The following is a 15619-nucleotide window of genomic DNA, read 5'->3' as shown; positions in this document are numbered from 1 at the left end:
CTGAAGCTGAAGTGCCTTGTCTACATTTAAATGTATGAAACTGTGCTCCCACGGACGAGGTTGAAAGGAAATTATTTTCCGCCCATTCTCCACTTTATCGGAAGTGGAGTCTGGGGAAGAAAGCATACCCCAGACACCGACACTGATCGCCGGGCTCCAACGCAACGTGGTTGCCCGAAGCCAGGCGCCAACCATATTTCTGCTTTCTGCTCAAAGGGTAAAGGAAAGAGGGGGGGGGATTGAAGGAAGAAAAAAGCAATCCGTGCGTATCACTAGAATGTAACCAGGAGCGCCCGAATGATACAAAAAGGAAAGTGAACTCGAAAAGAAATATTCGAACAAGTATTGTCATTCATAGAATACGATTACATGTACGAGTTGCCTCAAATCCGGATAAAAGCGATATGTCAAAGGCGACCGGGGAACCCAATCTGACATTGAGACAATCATTAGGGTGCCCAGACCGGCGTTATGAGAAGGATCGATCACTGGGGCTGTGATGTGTTAACAGTTGACAGGGCGATTGTCGTCTTGTGACGGCCCCTAATTATATTCCAAAGAAGAGATATAGACAGAGGGCAAGCTGGTGACCTCGGTTCCTCCAAAAGACATCGCAAATCTGAAACTGAAGTAATCCGAATGGTATAATGTGTAGCAGTTAAGCATCACGAGCAAAACATAATAGAAGCTGGCGCCTAGGCCACTGCCGAACAGTTTGCGGCCACGTCAATCGGCCCTGTCCATGTGAGCAGGTGGGCGGCTGCGATTTTGAGGCTGGTGACCGACGGAGGGGCCGTTTGGTACGAGGATATTGATTCCGGCTAGAACATCATTCTCGTTTTCCCTTTTTTGTCCATATCCCCTCTGGTCGCGGTGATGTGAGCGTTCCTTTTTTTGCATCCAGCATTCTGTCTCACCTGAGAAGAGTTTACACGACATCGGGTCATCTGAACCCGCGATTTGTATCTGAAGAGCCACCCTTTTCAACTAAACGCGGCTATGGTGCCTATGTAGTATGTAATATATATGCAGAACCTAACTACGAATAGTAGTCATCAAATAGAACAGTCTCACCCATCTCCCCGATGTTCTGGTCTCGAAACACAACCTGCAGAGTTGATTTCTATGTCCATACGGAATACTCAAATCTCCATTTTCATATATCCTTTTACCCGCAGGCCCTAGAGAAGGCTGGGTCTCACAGATTCCAATCCTGACCTCGTCAACGATAAATAATCAAAAAAGAGCATTCCAGATCAGGTTTGTGCGTACCTATCTACCTCGTCACACCGCGGTTGATGGCTTTGCATCTCGACCGATGCCGGAGCTCGAACCCAACCTATTTTCAAACACAAATCGCCAAGCTGACATTTCTTCCCCGTGGCGGCGCCCACCGGCTGCATCCATGCAGAATTTTAAAATTCTACCTCTCACAGAAGACGAGTGGCTTTATCCGCACCCGCTGCTACCGCTGACATTTTCAACAAGGGCTCTATGTATAGTATCTATGTCAATACTGCAGCTGCAGTATTAGTGGATCCATATTCGCTAGACGGCATCTCTTTTACGAGATATTTAGAACATGACAGAAAGACGGAATAGTGGCTTTTCCCGAAGTCACAGAGCAATGAATAATATGTGGCATATCCAAAACCTACTACCCGATGTATCGATATTCTGTCGTTAGATACGAATTGATCACACTGTCAAGCCTTCCTGCAGAGGGAGTGGGACCTTAGAGGGTTGACCGCTGAAGACCGCCGACCACCATGGGGATCTAGATCGCTCTATGTTATGTATAAGCCTACGAATGAATTTTGGAAATGGAAGATGAAATGCAAGTAATTTAGCTATGCGATCCCCAGTTTCAGTGTCGACTTTTACAACAGGTCTACTAGTCGCACAAGATAGCTTACCCTTCACATGTCACGAATAGAGCAGCGAACCATACGAGGCAAAACAGAGACAGAAAAAAAAAAAAAAAAGGCAGAGACAGATCATGCCTATTTTGGCCATCGACGAGCCGCAGTGGATCATAGAATTGGGAACTCTGTGAACCACGAGTTGCGCGGAACTAGGGTCACGCTTCCACGCGCTGTGCAACCATGGACGGACCGGATTAAACCCTGAAATACTTCCAATGTGGGGGGTTTGGACTGATCCACTCTGAAGAAACGAAGCAAACAAGAATGTAGCTCTAGACTACCCCTTAGGCCTAGGATGACAAGTTTTGGTATTGGAATTTAGGGACAGTATGGCGGCATGGCGAATTGCTCGTGGTTGTTAACTGTGATATTATGATTCGGGCTTCATGGTCAACGGACAATTTGTGGTTATACCATCTCATAGCCTTCCACAATTCCCCATAGGTCGGACAGCAACTAGTGCTTTAAATATATACGGCCAAGATTGCCCGAGCGGATCAAGTACCAAGGTGTAAGAGACTGCTTTCGAAAAGAAATGTCATCTAGTACTACTAGTACATGCCCCCAACAACCTGAGACAAAGACGCCGATCCATTCTCTCTGTCTAGTACTAGTAGTATATATAGTAGTTCTTCAGATCAAATGTAGTACTAATTTGTTCTTCACCAGCAGCAGGGATCGTCTTGTCCTCCACACACGACAAAGCAGGTACCCCTTCCGCAGCACTTTACAAAACCTTACGCCTACAACTTCCACGAGGTTGGCAAAGGGACAACAATCTTAAATGCAAGCCAAATACTACATCTGCAAAGTCGACATGCGCAACGAATCCACTGTTTCGGAATCACGCCCCAAAGAAGACGTACCAGCGCCTAACCATCTCGTATTCGAGTAACATGAACAGCAGAAAAATGACCACGAGATCACTAGATCAGAAGCTTTGGATCCTTCAAACGCGAGATTATCAACAAGATTCCCTCATCGAGCAGAAGCGAGACCGAGGTCATCTAACCAGATGCCGGTGTGTGCTTCAAGTTTTCGTCGGCTGTTCCTCGGCATCTCGAGTCACCCTTGTGAACAAAGCACGGATACTCCCAGATCAGCGGCACGGGCTCCCCGGAGACCGGGGATGATTTCTGGACTTGAATGGATAGATATATTTCGCGTGTAGATTGCGTTTTTTGAGAATGGATACTGAAAGGCCCTCTTCCGAGGTTGTTTTTTGCTAAGTATCACGCTACTTTTTGAACTACTGGGCTTGTCCAAGAGTGGTAGGAAGTGAACAACAGTGATGTGTTGAACATGGCTGAGTATACTATTTCTACTCATTAAGAGCGGGACAGATGGCGAGAGATCATAAATTCTTTCCTCAATGCAACTTCGAATTTTCTATGTAAAGGACCATATTTTACATAGGAGTCCAACCACAATCGTAATTTTTTTCAAGTGCGATGCTCCGGACAAGTCATTCCAGTACCATCTATAGGGCATTAAGACTATGTGCGGGTAACCTAATATTCGGCGTCATCGTCACCAGAGATAATGACGTTGTTGATCTAGAATTTTGTTAGAGTCTCGGACCAATAACATATCAAAGTAATGTTCAGTCAAGCTTACCTTGAGAACCATGCGGCAGAGCTGGGTAGCAAGAAGAAGCTGTTGGCGCTTTCCGATCAGAGGGTCGATAGCAAAGAGCTCCTTCATGTCTAAGTAGTTTATAACTATTAGCAAATGCACATTCAAGCTCACTGGGTGGCAGTGCCTTACCGTTGCTACCTGTGTTCATGCAGTCGACACCGAGACGGGTGTTCTTCTCCTTAACCTGGCGCGACTTGATCGACGCGAGGGTCTCGATGGGGCTCAGGCCAGAGTTCTCAGACAGAGCCAGGGGAACGGCGTCAAGGGCATCAGCAAAAGCGCGCATGGCGTACTGCTCAATACCGGGGCTCTGTAAAATTGAATCATGTTAGCCAGATGTTGGATATACTGAACATTGAAAATTACAGACCTTGACAGCGGCATCCTCAACAGCGATAGAGCAGGCAATCTCAGCAGCACCACCACCGTACACAACACGGTTGTCACGAACCAAGTTGCGGACAACACACAACGCATCGTGTAGTGATCGCTTGGCCTCATCGATAATCTGCGAGTTTGGTTAGAAATGGTTATATGGATGAGAACGACTGAGCTTACCATCTTGTTACTTCCACGAATAAAGACGGTGACCGCCCGGCTGTTGGCACATTCTTCAATGATCAACATCTTCTCTCTTGTGGTTCCGAAAGTCATCTCGCGAACACGTCCAGCGGAGCCGAGCTTTTCGGCGCTAAGATCCTCGAAACGCGGCACAATACGGCCGTTTGTGGCGATGGCAATCAACTCGATCTCGGGACCACCAACCCACCGAACGGCGGGCAGCTTGTTCTGGAGCAGCAGGTGATTGGCCTCATCGTCGAAACCCCATTGGCAAATAACGAGGTTAGCACCGGAGTCCTTAAGCTGCTCAATCATCTCAGCGAACTTCTCCCTCTCGTAATCCTGGAGCTTCTTGAACTCCTCAACGGAGGTGATGTCGAGCTTGTGCTTGGTCTTGGGCTTGGGGGGCTCGAAGGGGCAGGTCAGGATAGCCAGCTTGGCGTCCAGGACCTCGTCGGGCATTTGAGGGTGAGAGAAGTCCTTGTCGACAATAACACCGTTGACGAGCAGAGAGTCCTCGAGGGCACCTCCGACCTTGCCGTCCACCTTAATCAACTCGAAGTCGACATCCTTGCGCTGCAGATCGGCAACCGAGAGCACAGCGTCCACAGCAATCTTAGCGAACTGGTCGTGAGACTTGGAGACACTGGTATTGGGTTAGCTAGAGCGCATTATGTGGATGAGAAGAGAAGGGTGCTTCGTACATCTTGCTGCCCAGACTGGTCTTGGCAACCTTGAGCAGGTTGCTGGTGTCTTCGCGTGTGAAGGGGATTTCGTCACTGATCTTGTCCAGCTCAGCGATGGCAATTTCGCAGGCCTGGTCGTAACCGTCGGCTATCCGAATGGGGTGGATGCCCTTGTCAATCAAGTCCGCGGCCTGCTCCAGCATGGCGGCTGCCAGCACCACGACACCCGTTGTACCATCACCAATCTCCTCATCCTGTGATTTCGAGAGCTCGACAAGCAGCTTGGCAACGTTGTTTGTGATTTCCATCTATAGACACCGTGGATATTAGAATCTGTCGAACTGGCGAAAGGCCTCGATCAGGGGTCGGGGGGGGGGGGTCGAACCTGGCCGAGAATAGTGGCACCATCGTTGGTGACGGTGATATCGCCGTCAGGGGAGATCAAGATCTTGTCCAGACCACGGGGACCCTAGTTTCCTTCATTAACTCTTGTTCCCATTTCTTCAGACGTGGAAGATCATACCAGAGAAGTCTTAACAATGCTGGCCACAGTTTTGGCGGCGACAATGTGCGACTTCACGGCCTCGGTGCCATGTTGTCTCTTCTTCTTTCCTTGGCTGCACAGTACTCTCCTATCAGCAAAACTTGGGTCTTTTTATGTCTCTCCGTGGATCCAATTGTAGTGACGGAGGCGAATAGAAGGGGTTGTCGGTGAACGTACTCGCGAACGACGATAAACGGGCGTCCCTGTTCATCCTTCATCACCGAGGCTACCCCAAGTATTAGTGATAATGTTGGATGGATTGGTTGAGTATGAAGTTCGAAAAGGAATCACCTTGAGAAAGATCAAGATCTATAAGAATCCGCAAGTTAGTCAATGCAATGCATCGGAGGTGTGTGTTTAATGAGGGGCAGGGTATCCGGGGACAGGGGAAGGCGTACTCATCGCCATCTTGACGGTGGACTGCCACCAGGCAGATGATTCAAGATTTAAAAAAGAAAGTAAAACCGAAATGAGATCCGAAGTGAAAGGATCGTCAGAAGTCGACACAGGTACAGGTATTCTCCGAGCGATGCGGAGGGGTGAAGCTCTCCCACGCAAATTAAATTCTGGGCGGGCCAAAACGGGATAGTGCTGGCCCTTTCCGCCTTTTGAGCTGCCCAGCTTTTGCCCACACGCGCGCACTCCGCTTTCTCCAACTTGCGCGCAAAGCGTGTCTCTTCTAATAGATTCGACGATTGCCGCGTTCCAAATTCGAGAATCGGCAAGCTGTTTTCACGAATCCTTTCATTCACCACCTCGCCTCTCCTACCAAGGATGCCGCGTATGTGAATCCGCCTTGTTTATGTCTCGCGCGCGCGCCACCCCCCCGAACTGACTCTTGTTATATATAGCTCCCGTGGAGGAGTGGTCGGATGAGGAGTCGGGCGACATTCCATTCACCACCGCCCCGGAAACCAAGGAAGCTACAAACAATGTGGAAGAAGAAGAAGAAGAAGAGGAGGAGGATGAAGATGACGACAATGAAGAGGGAGTGTAGGTTCGGTCTAGCCGTTGTGGTGGTATATTTCGGCTCGACTAATCCGGCGCAGCTTCGTCGTTGAGGAAATCAAGAAACACCGATATGAAGTGGATGTAAGCCCAATTGATCCCACACCTTACTTGGCACCCAACTCATTTGCGCTGACTACTCGACCAACAGGGTACACTCTTTCTATTTGTGAAATGGAAGGGCTGGCCAGCGATCAAAGACCATACCTGGGAGCCTGAAATCGGACTCAAGTATGCACCTCGACAAGATAAGGCTGTGCACTTGCTAATCGCTTCTCTAGGGATGGTGCTGAGGATATGCTGGATGCGTATTACAAGAAGATCGGCGGTAGACCCGAGAAGCCAGCCGAGAGGGGGGCTAAGGGCCCCGGCAGGAAGCGCAAGTCCATGGCGGGAAAGAAGGAGACACCGACTACCACCCCGACTGAGACTAAGAGGCGTCGCCAATCCGCACCAAAGAACGAGTCCAAAGACGACGTCAAGGCTGACGGAAACACCCCGGCAGAGAGTGAAGACGACGAGTCGTCCGACTGGGTGCCCAAGAGCCAAAACTGGGACAAGGAAGTTGAATCTGTCGATACCATTATTCGTGATGCCAATGATCAAGGGCTTTATGCTCTGCTCCTCTGGACAAATGGCAAGCGGTCGCGGATTCATATCCAGAGTTGCTACGAGAGGTGCCCAATGAAGATGCTAAAGTTCTACGAGAAGCACTTGTAAGTCCATTAATCTCAATTTATTTGAACCCTGGAATAGGTGCTGATTTATTTTCTAGGGTTTTCAAGGACGGTTGAACAGAGATCGCCTCACTCGGGGGGGGTTTTTTTTCTCGGCGTAGGGAACGATCTGCCGACGGATGTTTCTTTCAGGGTGCCATTTGCGTAATACCATTGATTTAAAGGAGCTTATAGGAGTTGGATCAATTTTCAATCAGGTTCTCCTGTCTATGCTTCCTTCCTGTAGGATAAGGTTCGGGGATGGGTCAATCCCCCATATGAGATTATGCCTGTGATTTTATTTCTGTTCTTTGCTCGTGTCATATTTGACTTTTGCAATCTCGTACGCTTTGGGTATGCCAGTCAAGCCAGATGAGGGAATCTTATGTAGTTTACAATGCATTCCTGTTATAGCATCGTTTGCGTTAAATCATGTCTCTCTCCCTTGCCTCACTGAGATAGTTCCACCTTTCACTTAATGAACGTTCACCATGCTTTTTGAGAACTCGCTCGACCTCGCGGCCATTGGATCCTTGCAGGTCTTCATCATCCTTGGAAGTCCACACCCCGCGTATGTCATTAGGAATGGGGTTCCCAGCAGCCAGTATGTTCAAGATCTTCCCAGCGAGCTTGCAATTCAAAGTTGTACAGCACAGGGCATCATCTATGACAGCATCCTCGAAGCCTCGTGATACCTGTGCCTCGACCCAGCCGATTAAGTTGTTATCCCCGCTCTCACTGCCTCTGCCGTCATTTTCCTCGTCGAAAGACTCATTGACGGGCTCCGGTGGGGAAGGTAAGAATGGCAACTCTATAAAAAGCATAGCGCCTTCTTCCTCGGCCCTATTGAGGTTCCCGGTGCTGTTGAGGTTCTGTTGCACTTCCTGTATTGAAGCACTGCGCTGCCGTTTTGATACCGGCATGGGTTTTACCAATGCGGGTGGTCGTGTAATAGGCTCAAGAGGTTGTCGAGGAGAATCTTGTCGAGGATTGTCTCTGTGTCGGGATCCTGCAACTGCCCTCTTTTTAGAAGGCGAGGCCTGTGGTGCTGATGGCGCTTCATGCGCCGGGCTGTATTTTCTTTTGGGCTTTGATTGTTTGTCGATGTGACTTATTGAGGAGCTGGGTTGGGGCGGTATGAGGTTTTGTTGAATAGATGACACAGTCTGTGCTGGCGCCATAGTGGGTATCGACGGAGTAGCCCGCCTTGATGGTGTGGTCGATCTTGGTGCCTCGTCCTGTGGCTCTGCGTGAGGCTCAGATAGCAAGAGATCTGTCCTAGGAGCGCCACCACCAGGACGAGGGTTGCCACGCAACTTTCTCAAATACCGAGATCTTGAAGATTGCCAGGGATGTTTGGGAAACTGGATACCGGATGTCAGTCAACACTGAGACATAGGTCGGGTCAAAGGGTGGAGGGGATACCCTTCTTTCTAGTAGCTGGTAAATTTTATTGCCGTGTATAGGGGCATTCTCTTCCTGCTCAAAGGGGTAGAGGAAGTCATAAAGGAGCTGATCATCTTCCAAGGTGTAAACGGATTTGGTGCCCCGCTTGGGAATATTTGATGCGCCCATTGCACGGGGTCTAAAGGAGCCAGCGCGATGTGCATCCAGATCCGCAACTTGGCCTTTGCGAATAGATTCCTCGACATACTTGTAGGAATGACTAAGGGGTATTAGTGGTGTCTTTGCAATATGGATGTTCGCAGTGGGGACTGTACCAGCCAGTGGGGATGTTCTTTTTTGCATGATCAACCAACATGACATCGGCGTCATTCTCCATCAAGACAATCACGCCGCCATGTTTCTATATATCTATGAGCCTTCATTCAGACCTCGCCTCGTAGCGAAAGACATACCGTGATGAGGTCTTTGAACCTCGATCGCTGAGGCACTTCCCGTGAGAGCCAGAACCGCTGGCCTTGGAAAATATTGACCGGGTGAGCACTCGAAACTGACATCCTCGCTACGTGTGAGTGAGTGTCATGAGGCAAGTTCTCCTTTGATGATATGAAAGAAAAGGCAGCGACTATTGATGCAGTATTGTTGTTGATAGGGTATGACGCGCTATCAAGCTATCACGTGTTAACGTGTCACAAAGGGCATTTTGGCTGGGGCCAGCAGTTGTGAATCAGATGCGAGTATCAATTTTCAGAGTGGGGTATATCTGGCTCGTGTGTCTCAGGCCGGCTGTTCGATGAAAAATGGATCGGCTATTTTGACAAAGGATTGTCGATGTCGTGTTCCTGACTTCCAAGATAATAGGGTCACGTGCCATTAGCGCAGCAGCCGCGCCGCGTGGAGGAACGCTGACAAGTCGCTAACCTCATCTTCCCAACCGGTAAGGGAGGAGGAACATGGAGCGATGATATCCTGAAAGTATACTGACTCAGGATACCGCATGTGCTCTCTGAATTCTCCTAACGCCCACATAAGATACCCACGGCGTCCGTCACGATGGGATCTCTTCGCACTATTGCGCTGATTATTTTGGCCATTTCAACTTTCACTTTCATCGCCCTCTTTGGCCGATTACCTGCATTTAGGTGAGTATATCTTTATAGACTATAGGCATCATACGCTGACTAGGTCTCAGGAAAACACCCATCTCGTTTTTGTATCGGGTAGTTTGGGTATATTTCCCCAACAGTGTTGCCTATATCGACTCGCGCTTGCTTGGCGGCCGTCTGACCAGGATTTGGAACCAATCTGGCAAGTATATCTTGTATGAAAACCATCCATTGGTCTTGGTATGTTTCCAATGCTTGCATTTCCCACCGTCTGGCCTTGCCCATCTGACCCGCGAGGTAGCTCTTCTTCATTGGCCTCCTTGCCGGAGGCGAGGTTGTCTTTTTGCCAGCCGCCTGGCCTCGAATTGCCAGTGTCCACTACCCATGGGTTCCTCTGGTGGTTTTCATGCCATACTTTCTGCTCTACAAGTGTGTGGTGACAAAGTCTCAGATTACACCAGAAAATCACGACCTGGAGATCAAACGTTATCCATATGACCAGGTGCTATTTCATGCAGGCTACCGTTGCAGTACTTGCAACCTCCACAAGCCAGCACGCAGCAAGCATTGCAAGTTCTGCAAAACTTGCATCTCCCGCCAAGATCATCATTGCGTGTGGTTGATGAATTGTGTTGGTGCCAACAACTACATATTCTTCCTGGCCTTATTGCTCTCCTTATCAGTGCTGCTCATCTATGGCACTTGCCTTGGGTACTCTTTGCTACGCCAAACCCTGCAAAAAATGATACCAGCACACATCCAAGCAGAAATGCAGGGCTGGATCATGTATTTCAACATTTGGGCGATTGTGATTCAGTTGGATTCCAGGGTTGGAACTGTGACCCTCCTAATGCTTATGACAGCTCCACTGGCTATGGCCTTCTTGGTATACCATACCTATCTTGTCTGGGCGGGGATGACGACCAACGAGAGTGCCAAGTGGTCGGATTGGAAGGAAGATGTCGAGGATGGGTTTGCCTTCAAATCTCACCGTGGCCAGATCCCGGACGCACAGCCATTTATAGATTTTAATGATTGCCCTTGGCCAGTTAAGAGTGATCAGTTGCTAGTCAGTGACGATGAGCCTCCTTTGGAAGGTTACATTTTGGTGCCAGGGACCAACCGGATCGAATATCGCAGTGACACGGATATGCCGATTGATCCACGATGGCATCCGGTCCAAAGTATGAAGGAAATCGACAATATCTACGATTTGGGATTTTGGAACAATTTGAAGGACTCGGCAGGGATCTCGGTGCGGCGGAAGAACAGTAAATAATGCAATTTAAACTTTACGCAAGGCAAAGATGCTCCAAATCAAAACATTCACGGAAGTTCTCACCTGCTCCAATTATCAATATAATCTTGTAACTATGAGATAGCCTGCCTCTCGAAATCATGATCGGCGTGGTTGCTGCTTGCTATTGTTGCTGGTTGGCCAGTTGAATCGCGGGGGGAGTCGTTCCGCCGCTCCCCCACTTCGAAGAAAAATACAAATTAACGTTGCCTCTCGCCTCCGCTGACCTCCCAAATTCCACCAACGCCCAGAACCCTCTTCCTCTATACTTCGTGAAAGTCCACCATTCAAAATGGGTGTCGAAAGAAAGATCATTACCCGCGGCACCGGTGCCTCGCCTGCCTCAGGCGATAAGGTCTCGATCCACTACACTGGTTGGATCCACGATCCTAAGAAGGCCAACAAGGGCTTCCAGGGCAAGCAGTACGTCGATCCATGTTGCAGACCAAATCTAGTTCGAAAGCTAAACAAGATCATAGATTTGATAGCTCCCGATCGCCCGGTCGTGGCCCGCTCAATGTGCAGATTGGTGTTGGTCAGGTTATCAAGGGTAAAGTTTCGCATTTCTTGGGACATCTTTCATTCCTGGAGACTTCTGCAAAATTACCCCGGGGATTTTTGATTGAAATATTGGATTGAATTGCTAACTTTGATCAGGCTGGGACGAGGGTGTGCTGCAGATGAGCGTTGGCGAGAAGTCCAACCTGACCATTACCCCGTAAGTAAAATTTCTTCGTGAAGAGTAACGAGAGATCATGGGACTAACATATTCACTTTTAGGGACTATGCCTATGGCGACAAGTATGTAATCGGACGATATCTAGTCGATGATTTATGGCTATCTTGGAAGGACCTGATTCTAACAATTCTCTCCACACAGAGCGGCTGGCAAGATCCCCGCAGGCTCTACTCTCATCTTGTAAGTTTACAGAGTCATCGCCCAAGAACTCACGTTATCGTGTGAGACCCAGACTAACCAAGTGTGGCACAGCGAGGTTGAGCTTCTTAAGATCAACTAATGCTAGTACGTCAATAGTATACAATCAATGTGGGTCTACCAATATAATCTTTTTAGTATTTCTGCACTCTTGTACGAATGCATTCCTACTATAATAACTTGAAATCAGACTGAGCAAAATATAAAAAATGAAGACGGGAATCCTGCCAGTGCAGTGTCCAATATAATATTCATGGATTATTCACAATCTTGGAGTATATCATGATCTCGATCATCTACAATGGGACGAAATGACTCGGGAGGCTGTGGCACTGAACTTCCAAGGTTGAATGGCTACTAGTAGAATTCCAGATTGATTGAAATTTGAAAAGAAAATCTATCTACCAAAATAGTCTTCTAACCAGTAAATACTAGTAATACTTACTATCTGCAAGTTCTCGAGATCACCAAATAATTCCCAGGAAGGCGGTCAGGGAGGCGGTCCAGGGCGGTCAAAGGCAGTTCCCCATACAAAATGGGTTTTGCCCGCCCGTGAATTTGTTCATCCCACCATCCGGCGTTCACTCGATCTCACGATCTCACTTGCAAAATGGCTGATCCCAAGCCGCTATGCACTCCACCGGAGCTCATGCTGAAGGTCATTTTGGCTGGAACCTTGTCTCACTATGAGACTCGGGGAATGATCGACGAGAAACGCCTCGAGCATATGCTCGCGGCCGGCAAGCAGATCCTGTACAAGACGCACCAGGAAAGTGAAGTTCGGTATGTCCTCCTAGATAATGCCACGTCCTACAATGCCCTTGCTGACCGCATATCATGTATAGACACAATCTGGGCATGTCGCCGGACATTTGGCAAGGCCTGACAGACGTCCTCACAAAAGCGATTCCGGTTCTCGAATCGCAATCCTTCGCATGGAAGAGTCCGGCAGCGTCCTACGAGCATTCTTCTTCGAACCTAATCGCATTCAACTACTTCTCTTTGGTCAAAGATATCGAACGTTTAAACGATTTGTGTACCATCGCCCGCAACTTGCTGGCGACAACAAAAAAAGCCCAGAACCTGGCCGCTGAGAAAGGATTCGACCAGCGGATTCTCGCATTGATTGATACCTGCGTACGAGTTACAGCGCGTGGCTTTGATGGGGAGACAAATGCGCGGAACGAGGAACGGTGGCAGAAGGTAGTCAACCTCTACAAGCGCCTGTTAATCACATGTCTGCAGTACCTTCACAACTTCATCATGCATAATGAACAGCGCAAGATGGTTCTCTGGTTGGACCTGTTTGGTTACCATTCTACCGCCGATACAAACATCATCAAACCCAAGGAGGCATTGGACCCTGCCGCACGCATCGAGGGCGTCGCACCTATTGTCCGGGTTGGTGAGCGTGTTATCAACCCTCCCATCCGAGCACTCTACGACCAGACCGCCGAAGATCTTCTGCTGGAGACGATTGCGAAGTTCCCGCGGGAGCCTTCTACCATCAAAGAAGAGGCTGCAATGCTGCTTTTGGCCAACATCAAGGACCATATGGAAAAGATTTTGGGTCGGGACTTGTCTGACATCCAAGAGATGGGCAGGGACCCCGAACAGGTCAAATACATCCGTGCTGCATTGACCTCAATCTTGGGAGCCAAGGTTGATGGATGGTCTGATCTTCAAGACCGGGCACGTGAATTGCCACCTGCCCTGCCCGAAGAAGAGGAACATGAAACAACCAAGAAGAAGACCATTCTCACAATTGACCGTAGCATGACGGCCGGATTTCCGCGTCTGTGCTGGACTGACTTGCCTGAAGTAAATGATTACTCTGTTGATTCTCCGGTTAGCGATGAGGACACAAGCATGCCTAGATCCGCCCAATCTGCGGCCGAAACTCTACAAGAGGCCAAGGACGAATTAATGGCTCGACTTCAAGAATCGTCTCAGCTGGGTGATGTTGATGGTGAATATGACGCTGGCGATGTTGGAACGGTCGGAGACGATGACTCGCATAGTTTGGAGGGCCATGCAGACGGAAGCATCGAAGGCGATGAAGAAGACGATGGCGACGATGTGGACGGAGGGGATGATACTGGAGAAGTTGACGACGAGGAAGACGATGACGACTACCGTGGCCGCCCCGGCGACCAGCAACGCGGTCTATTGACCGATATTCCCCTGGTTCTAGGCCCCGCAGAAATCGAGGCTTTACCGATGATCGTTCAGGCTGGAATTGTTGACAGCTTCGGCCTCAAAGGCGGAGAGCGCAATGGCTCGCGGAATATGCAAGCTCTTCGATGCCACATTTTGCTCACACAGGAAACTGGTCGCAATCTACTGCGTGAACTTCTCATCTTCATTGCGGCCTGGGACCTTCCTGACGATGAACTCTATTTCAAGATGATGGTCCAGATTATGGAAGCTGTGCTCCGCAATGGACTCATGTCACACGCATACTCTGATTTCGGCCAGCCGAAGGATATCATCTCCCCGGCCCAAGCAGTGGTTATCAAGATTCTCACTCACATTTTCCGGGCCAAGTACTCGCCAGCGTCGGTGACTGGCTCGTCTCAAAACAGCATCCCTCGCACACCATCCCCGCTCAGTCGCGTCGATATTCTGACCGTTCGATACATATTCACCATTTTCCGCGGTAACATTATCCCGGAAACCTGCGCTCTGATCTACTTGCAAGGTCAGATTCGCGCCGAACGTGCGTTGCCGGAGGATTTCCCACTCAACTTGTGGGACATGGAGCGCGTCTACGAGGGCGTGTACCAATTCCTCGAGTTCTTCGCTGTACTTACCGAGAACAATGATTGGAAGAATCTCCTTGTGAAGTGGGAGATTGTGTACGACCTTGTCACTCTGATCAAGGAACTGGAGGCCAGCATTCCGAAGGGCCAACTCAACAATATGTCATTCGGCGGCGTACCACCACCTCCACCGCCGCGCAGCTCCTCGCCTGGCAGTCAATCGGCCACGCCAGCACCGGTAGCCGTTGAGCGCCCCTACGATCCAACTGATCCCGACCCCATTGATAACGCCGGTAGCGTTGACTCCCGACCCGAGTCCCCGCCCATCACCGAAGATCCCTCCGAATTTGAGTGGCGCAATCTTAAGAAGCTCGTTGTGCTGGTGCTTTCATCACTTGTTTGGAAGTGCCCGGAAGTCCAAGAACAGATTCGTCGCTACGGCGGCGTTGAAGCCATTTTGTGCTGCACTGCCTTCGATGCGCACAACCCATACATCAAGGAGCATGCAGTTATGTGCCTCAAGTTCTTGCTTGAGGGCAATCGCGAAAACCAGCGACTTGTTGAAGAGCTCGAAGCCCGAGAGGTTGTCAAGGACGAGGGCGGCGTGTTGGAGCGAAGTGGCTATGATGCCATGATTAATGAAGCTGGAAAGCTGTCCATTAAGCCTAAGGATGGGAACTAGTCATTTGGAATCTCATAGTCCATACATGTTGATAACTATACCCCTCTCAAATTCGAAGCATCAAGCGAAATTCCAAACCACAAACTTTGAAATACAATAGAAACCAAACAACCAAACAAACACTTTTCTCTTCAGATGATCTTCTTCTATTGCATTAAACCGCAAGATGCTGATATCGAATACTAGTCTTGTACATCATGAAAAAGCCTTATCAACCTTGGAATGCAGTACGCTGAATCGTCAACCTTGCAAGAGCAGTCGCGCAAGCAGCACAGTATATTCATTCCATGATCATCAAATGTAGATGCTGTCGTAATCTCGTATCTTCGCTCTGCACCGCAACATCAACCGAC

At 49.2% G+C, this 15619-nt stretch overlaps 6 protein-coding genes across 6 annotated transcripts; 4 read left to right on the top strand and 2 right to left on the bottom strand.

The window, feature by feature from the left end:
• Positions 1-3436: 3436 nt before the first annotated feature.
• Positions 3437-5578, bottom strand: N7481_006102 (chaperonin-containing T-complex subunit CCT5; the record flags this gene model as incomplete). The annotated part of the gene is made up of 9 exons (XM_057265321.1): positions 3437-3481; positions 3543-3631; positions 3693-3873; positions 3934-4071; positions 4122-4770; positions 4829-5118; positions 5196-5279; positions 5334-5427; positions 5532-5578. Coding segments are annotated over 9 exons (1617 nt in total), but the record flags the coding sequence as incomplete, so codon positions are not given.
• Positions 5579-6128: 550 nt separating this feature from the next.
• On the top strand, positions 6129-7156 carry N7481_006101 (chromo domain-containing protein; the record flags this gene model as incomplete). The annotated part of the gene is made up of 6 exons (XM_057265320.1): positions 6129-6135; positions 6206-6347; positions 6404-6446; positions 6514-6593; positions 6644-7078; positions 7138-7156. The coding sequence occupies 6 exons, from the start codon at positions 6129-6131 to the stop codon at positions 7154-7156; spliced, it is 726 nt and encodes a 241-aa protein (XP_057123040.1).
• Positions 7157-7503: 347 nt separating this feature from the next.
• Positions 7504-9039, bottom strand: N7481_006100 (putative transcription factor Rap1; the record flags this gene model as incomplete). The annotated part of the gene is made up of 4 exons (XM_057265319.1): positions 7504-8442; positions 8504-8744; positions 8800-8885; positions 8938-9039. 4 exons carry the CDS (start codon positions 9037-9039, stop codon positions 7504-7506), a joined length of 1368 nt encoding a protein of 455 aa, XP_057123039.1.
• A 496-nt stretch (positions 9040-9535) lies between these two features.
• On the top strand, positions 9536-10867 carry N7481_006099 (DHHC family palmitoyltransferase; the record flags this gene model as incomplete). Its single annotated transcript, XM_057265318.1, has 3 exons — positions 9536-9624; positions 9675-9828; positions 9890-10867. 3 exons carry the CDS (start codon positions 9536-9538, stop codon positions 10865-10867), a joined length of 1221 nt encoding a protein of 406 aa, XP_057123038.1.
• Positions 10868-11177: 310 nt separating this feature from the next.
• N7481_006098 (FKBP-type peptidyl-prolyl cis-trans isomerase) lies at positions 11178-11904 on the top strand (the record flags this gene model as incomplete). The annotated part of the gene is made up of 6 exons (XM_057265317.1): positions 11178-11308; positions 11365-11435; positions 11543-11603; positions 11666-11686; positions 11766-11804; positions 11877-11904. The coding sequence occupies 6 exons, from the start codon at positions 11178-11180 to the stop codon at positions 11902-11904; spliced, it is 351 nt and encodes a 116-aa protein (XP_057123037.1).
• A 528-nt stretch (positions 11905-12432) lies between these two features.
• N7481_006097 (Ataxin-10 homo-association domain-containing protein) lies at positions 12433-15266 on the top strand (the record flags this gene model as incomplete). Its single annotated transcript, XM_057265316.1, has 2 exons — positions 12433-12605; positions 12668-15266. 2 exons carry the CDS (start codon positions 12433-12435, stop codon positions 15264-15266), a joined length of 2772 nt encoding a protein of 923 aa, XP_057123036.1.
• Between the last annotated feature and the right edge of the window lie 353 nt (positions 15267-15619).

Source organism: Penicillium waksmanii, assembly GCF_028829765.1.
Source record: "Penicillium waksmanii strain IBT 27052 chromosome Unknown utg000005l:1.0-5232799.0:1.0-5237142.0, whole genome shotgun sequence".
Classification (NCBI taxonomy): Eukaryota; Fungi; Ascomycota; class Eurotiomycetes; order Eurotiales; family Aspergillaceae; genus Penicillium; species Penicillium waksmanii.
The sequence above is the reverse complement of the archived record's forward strand: the minus strand, read 5'-3'. Positions and strand labels throughout refer to the sequence as shown.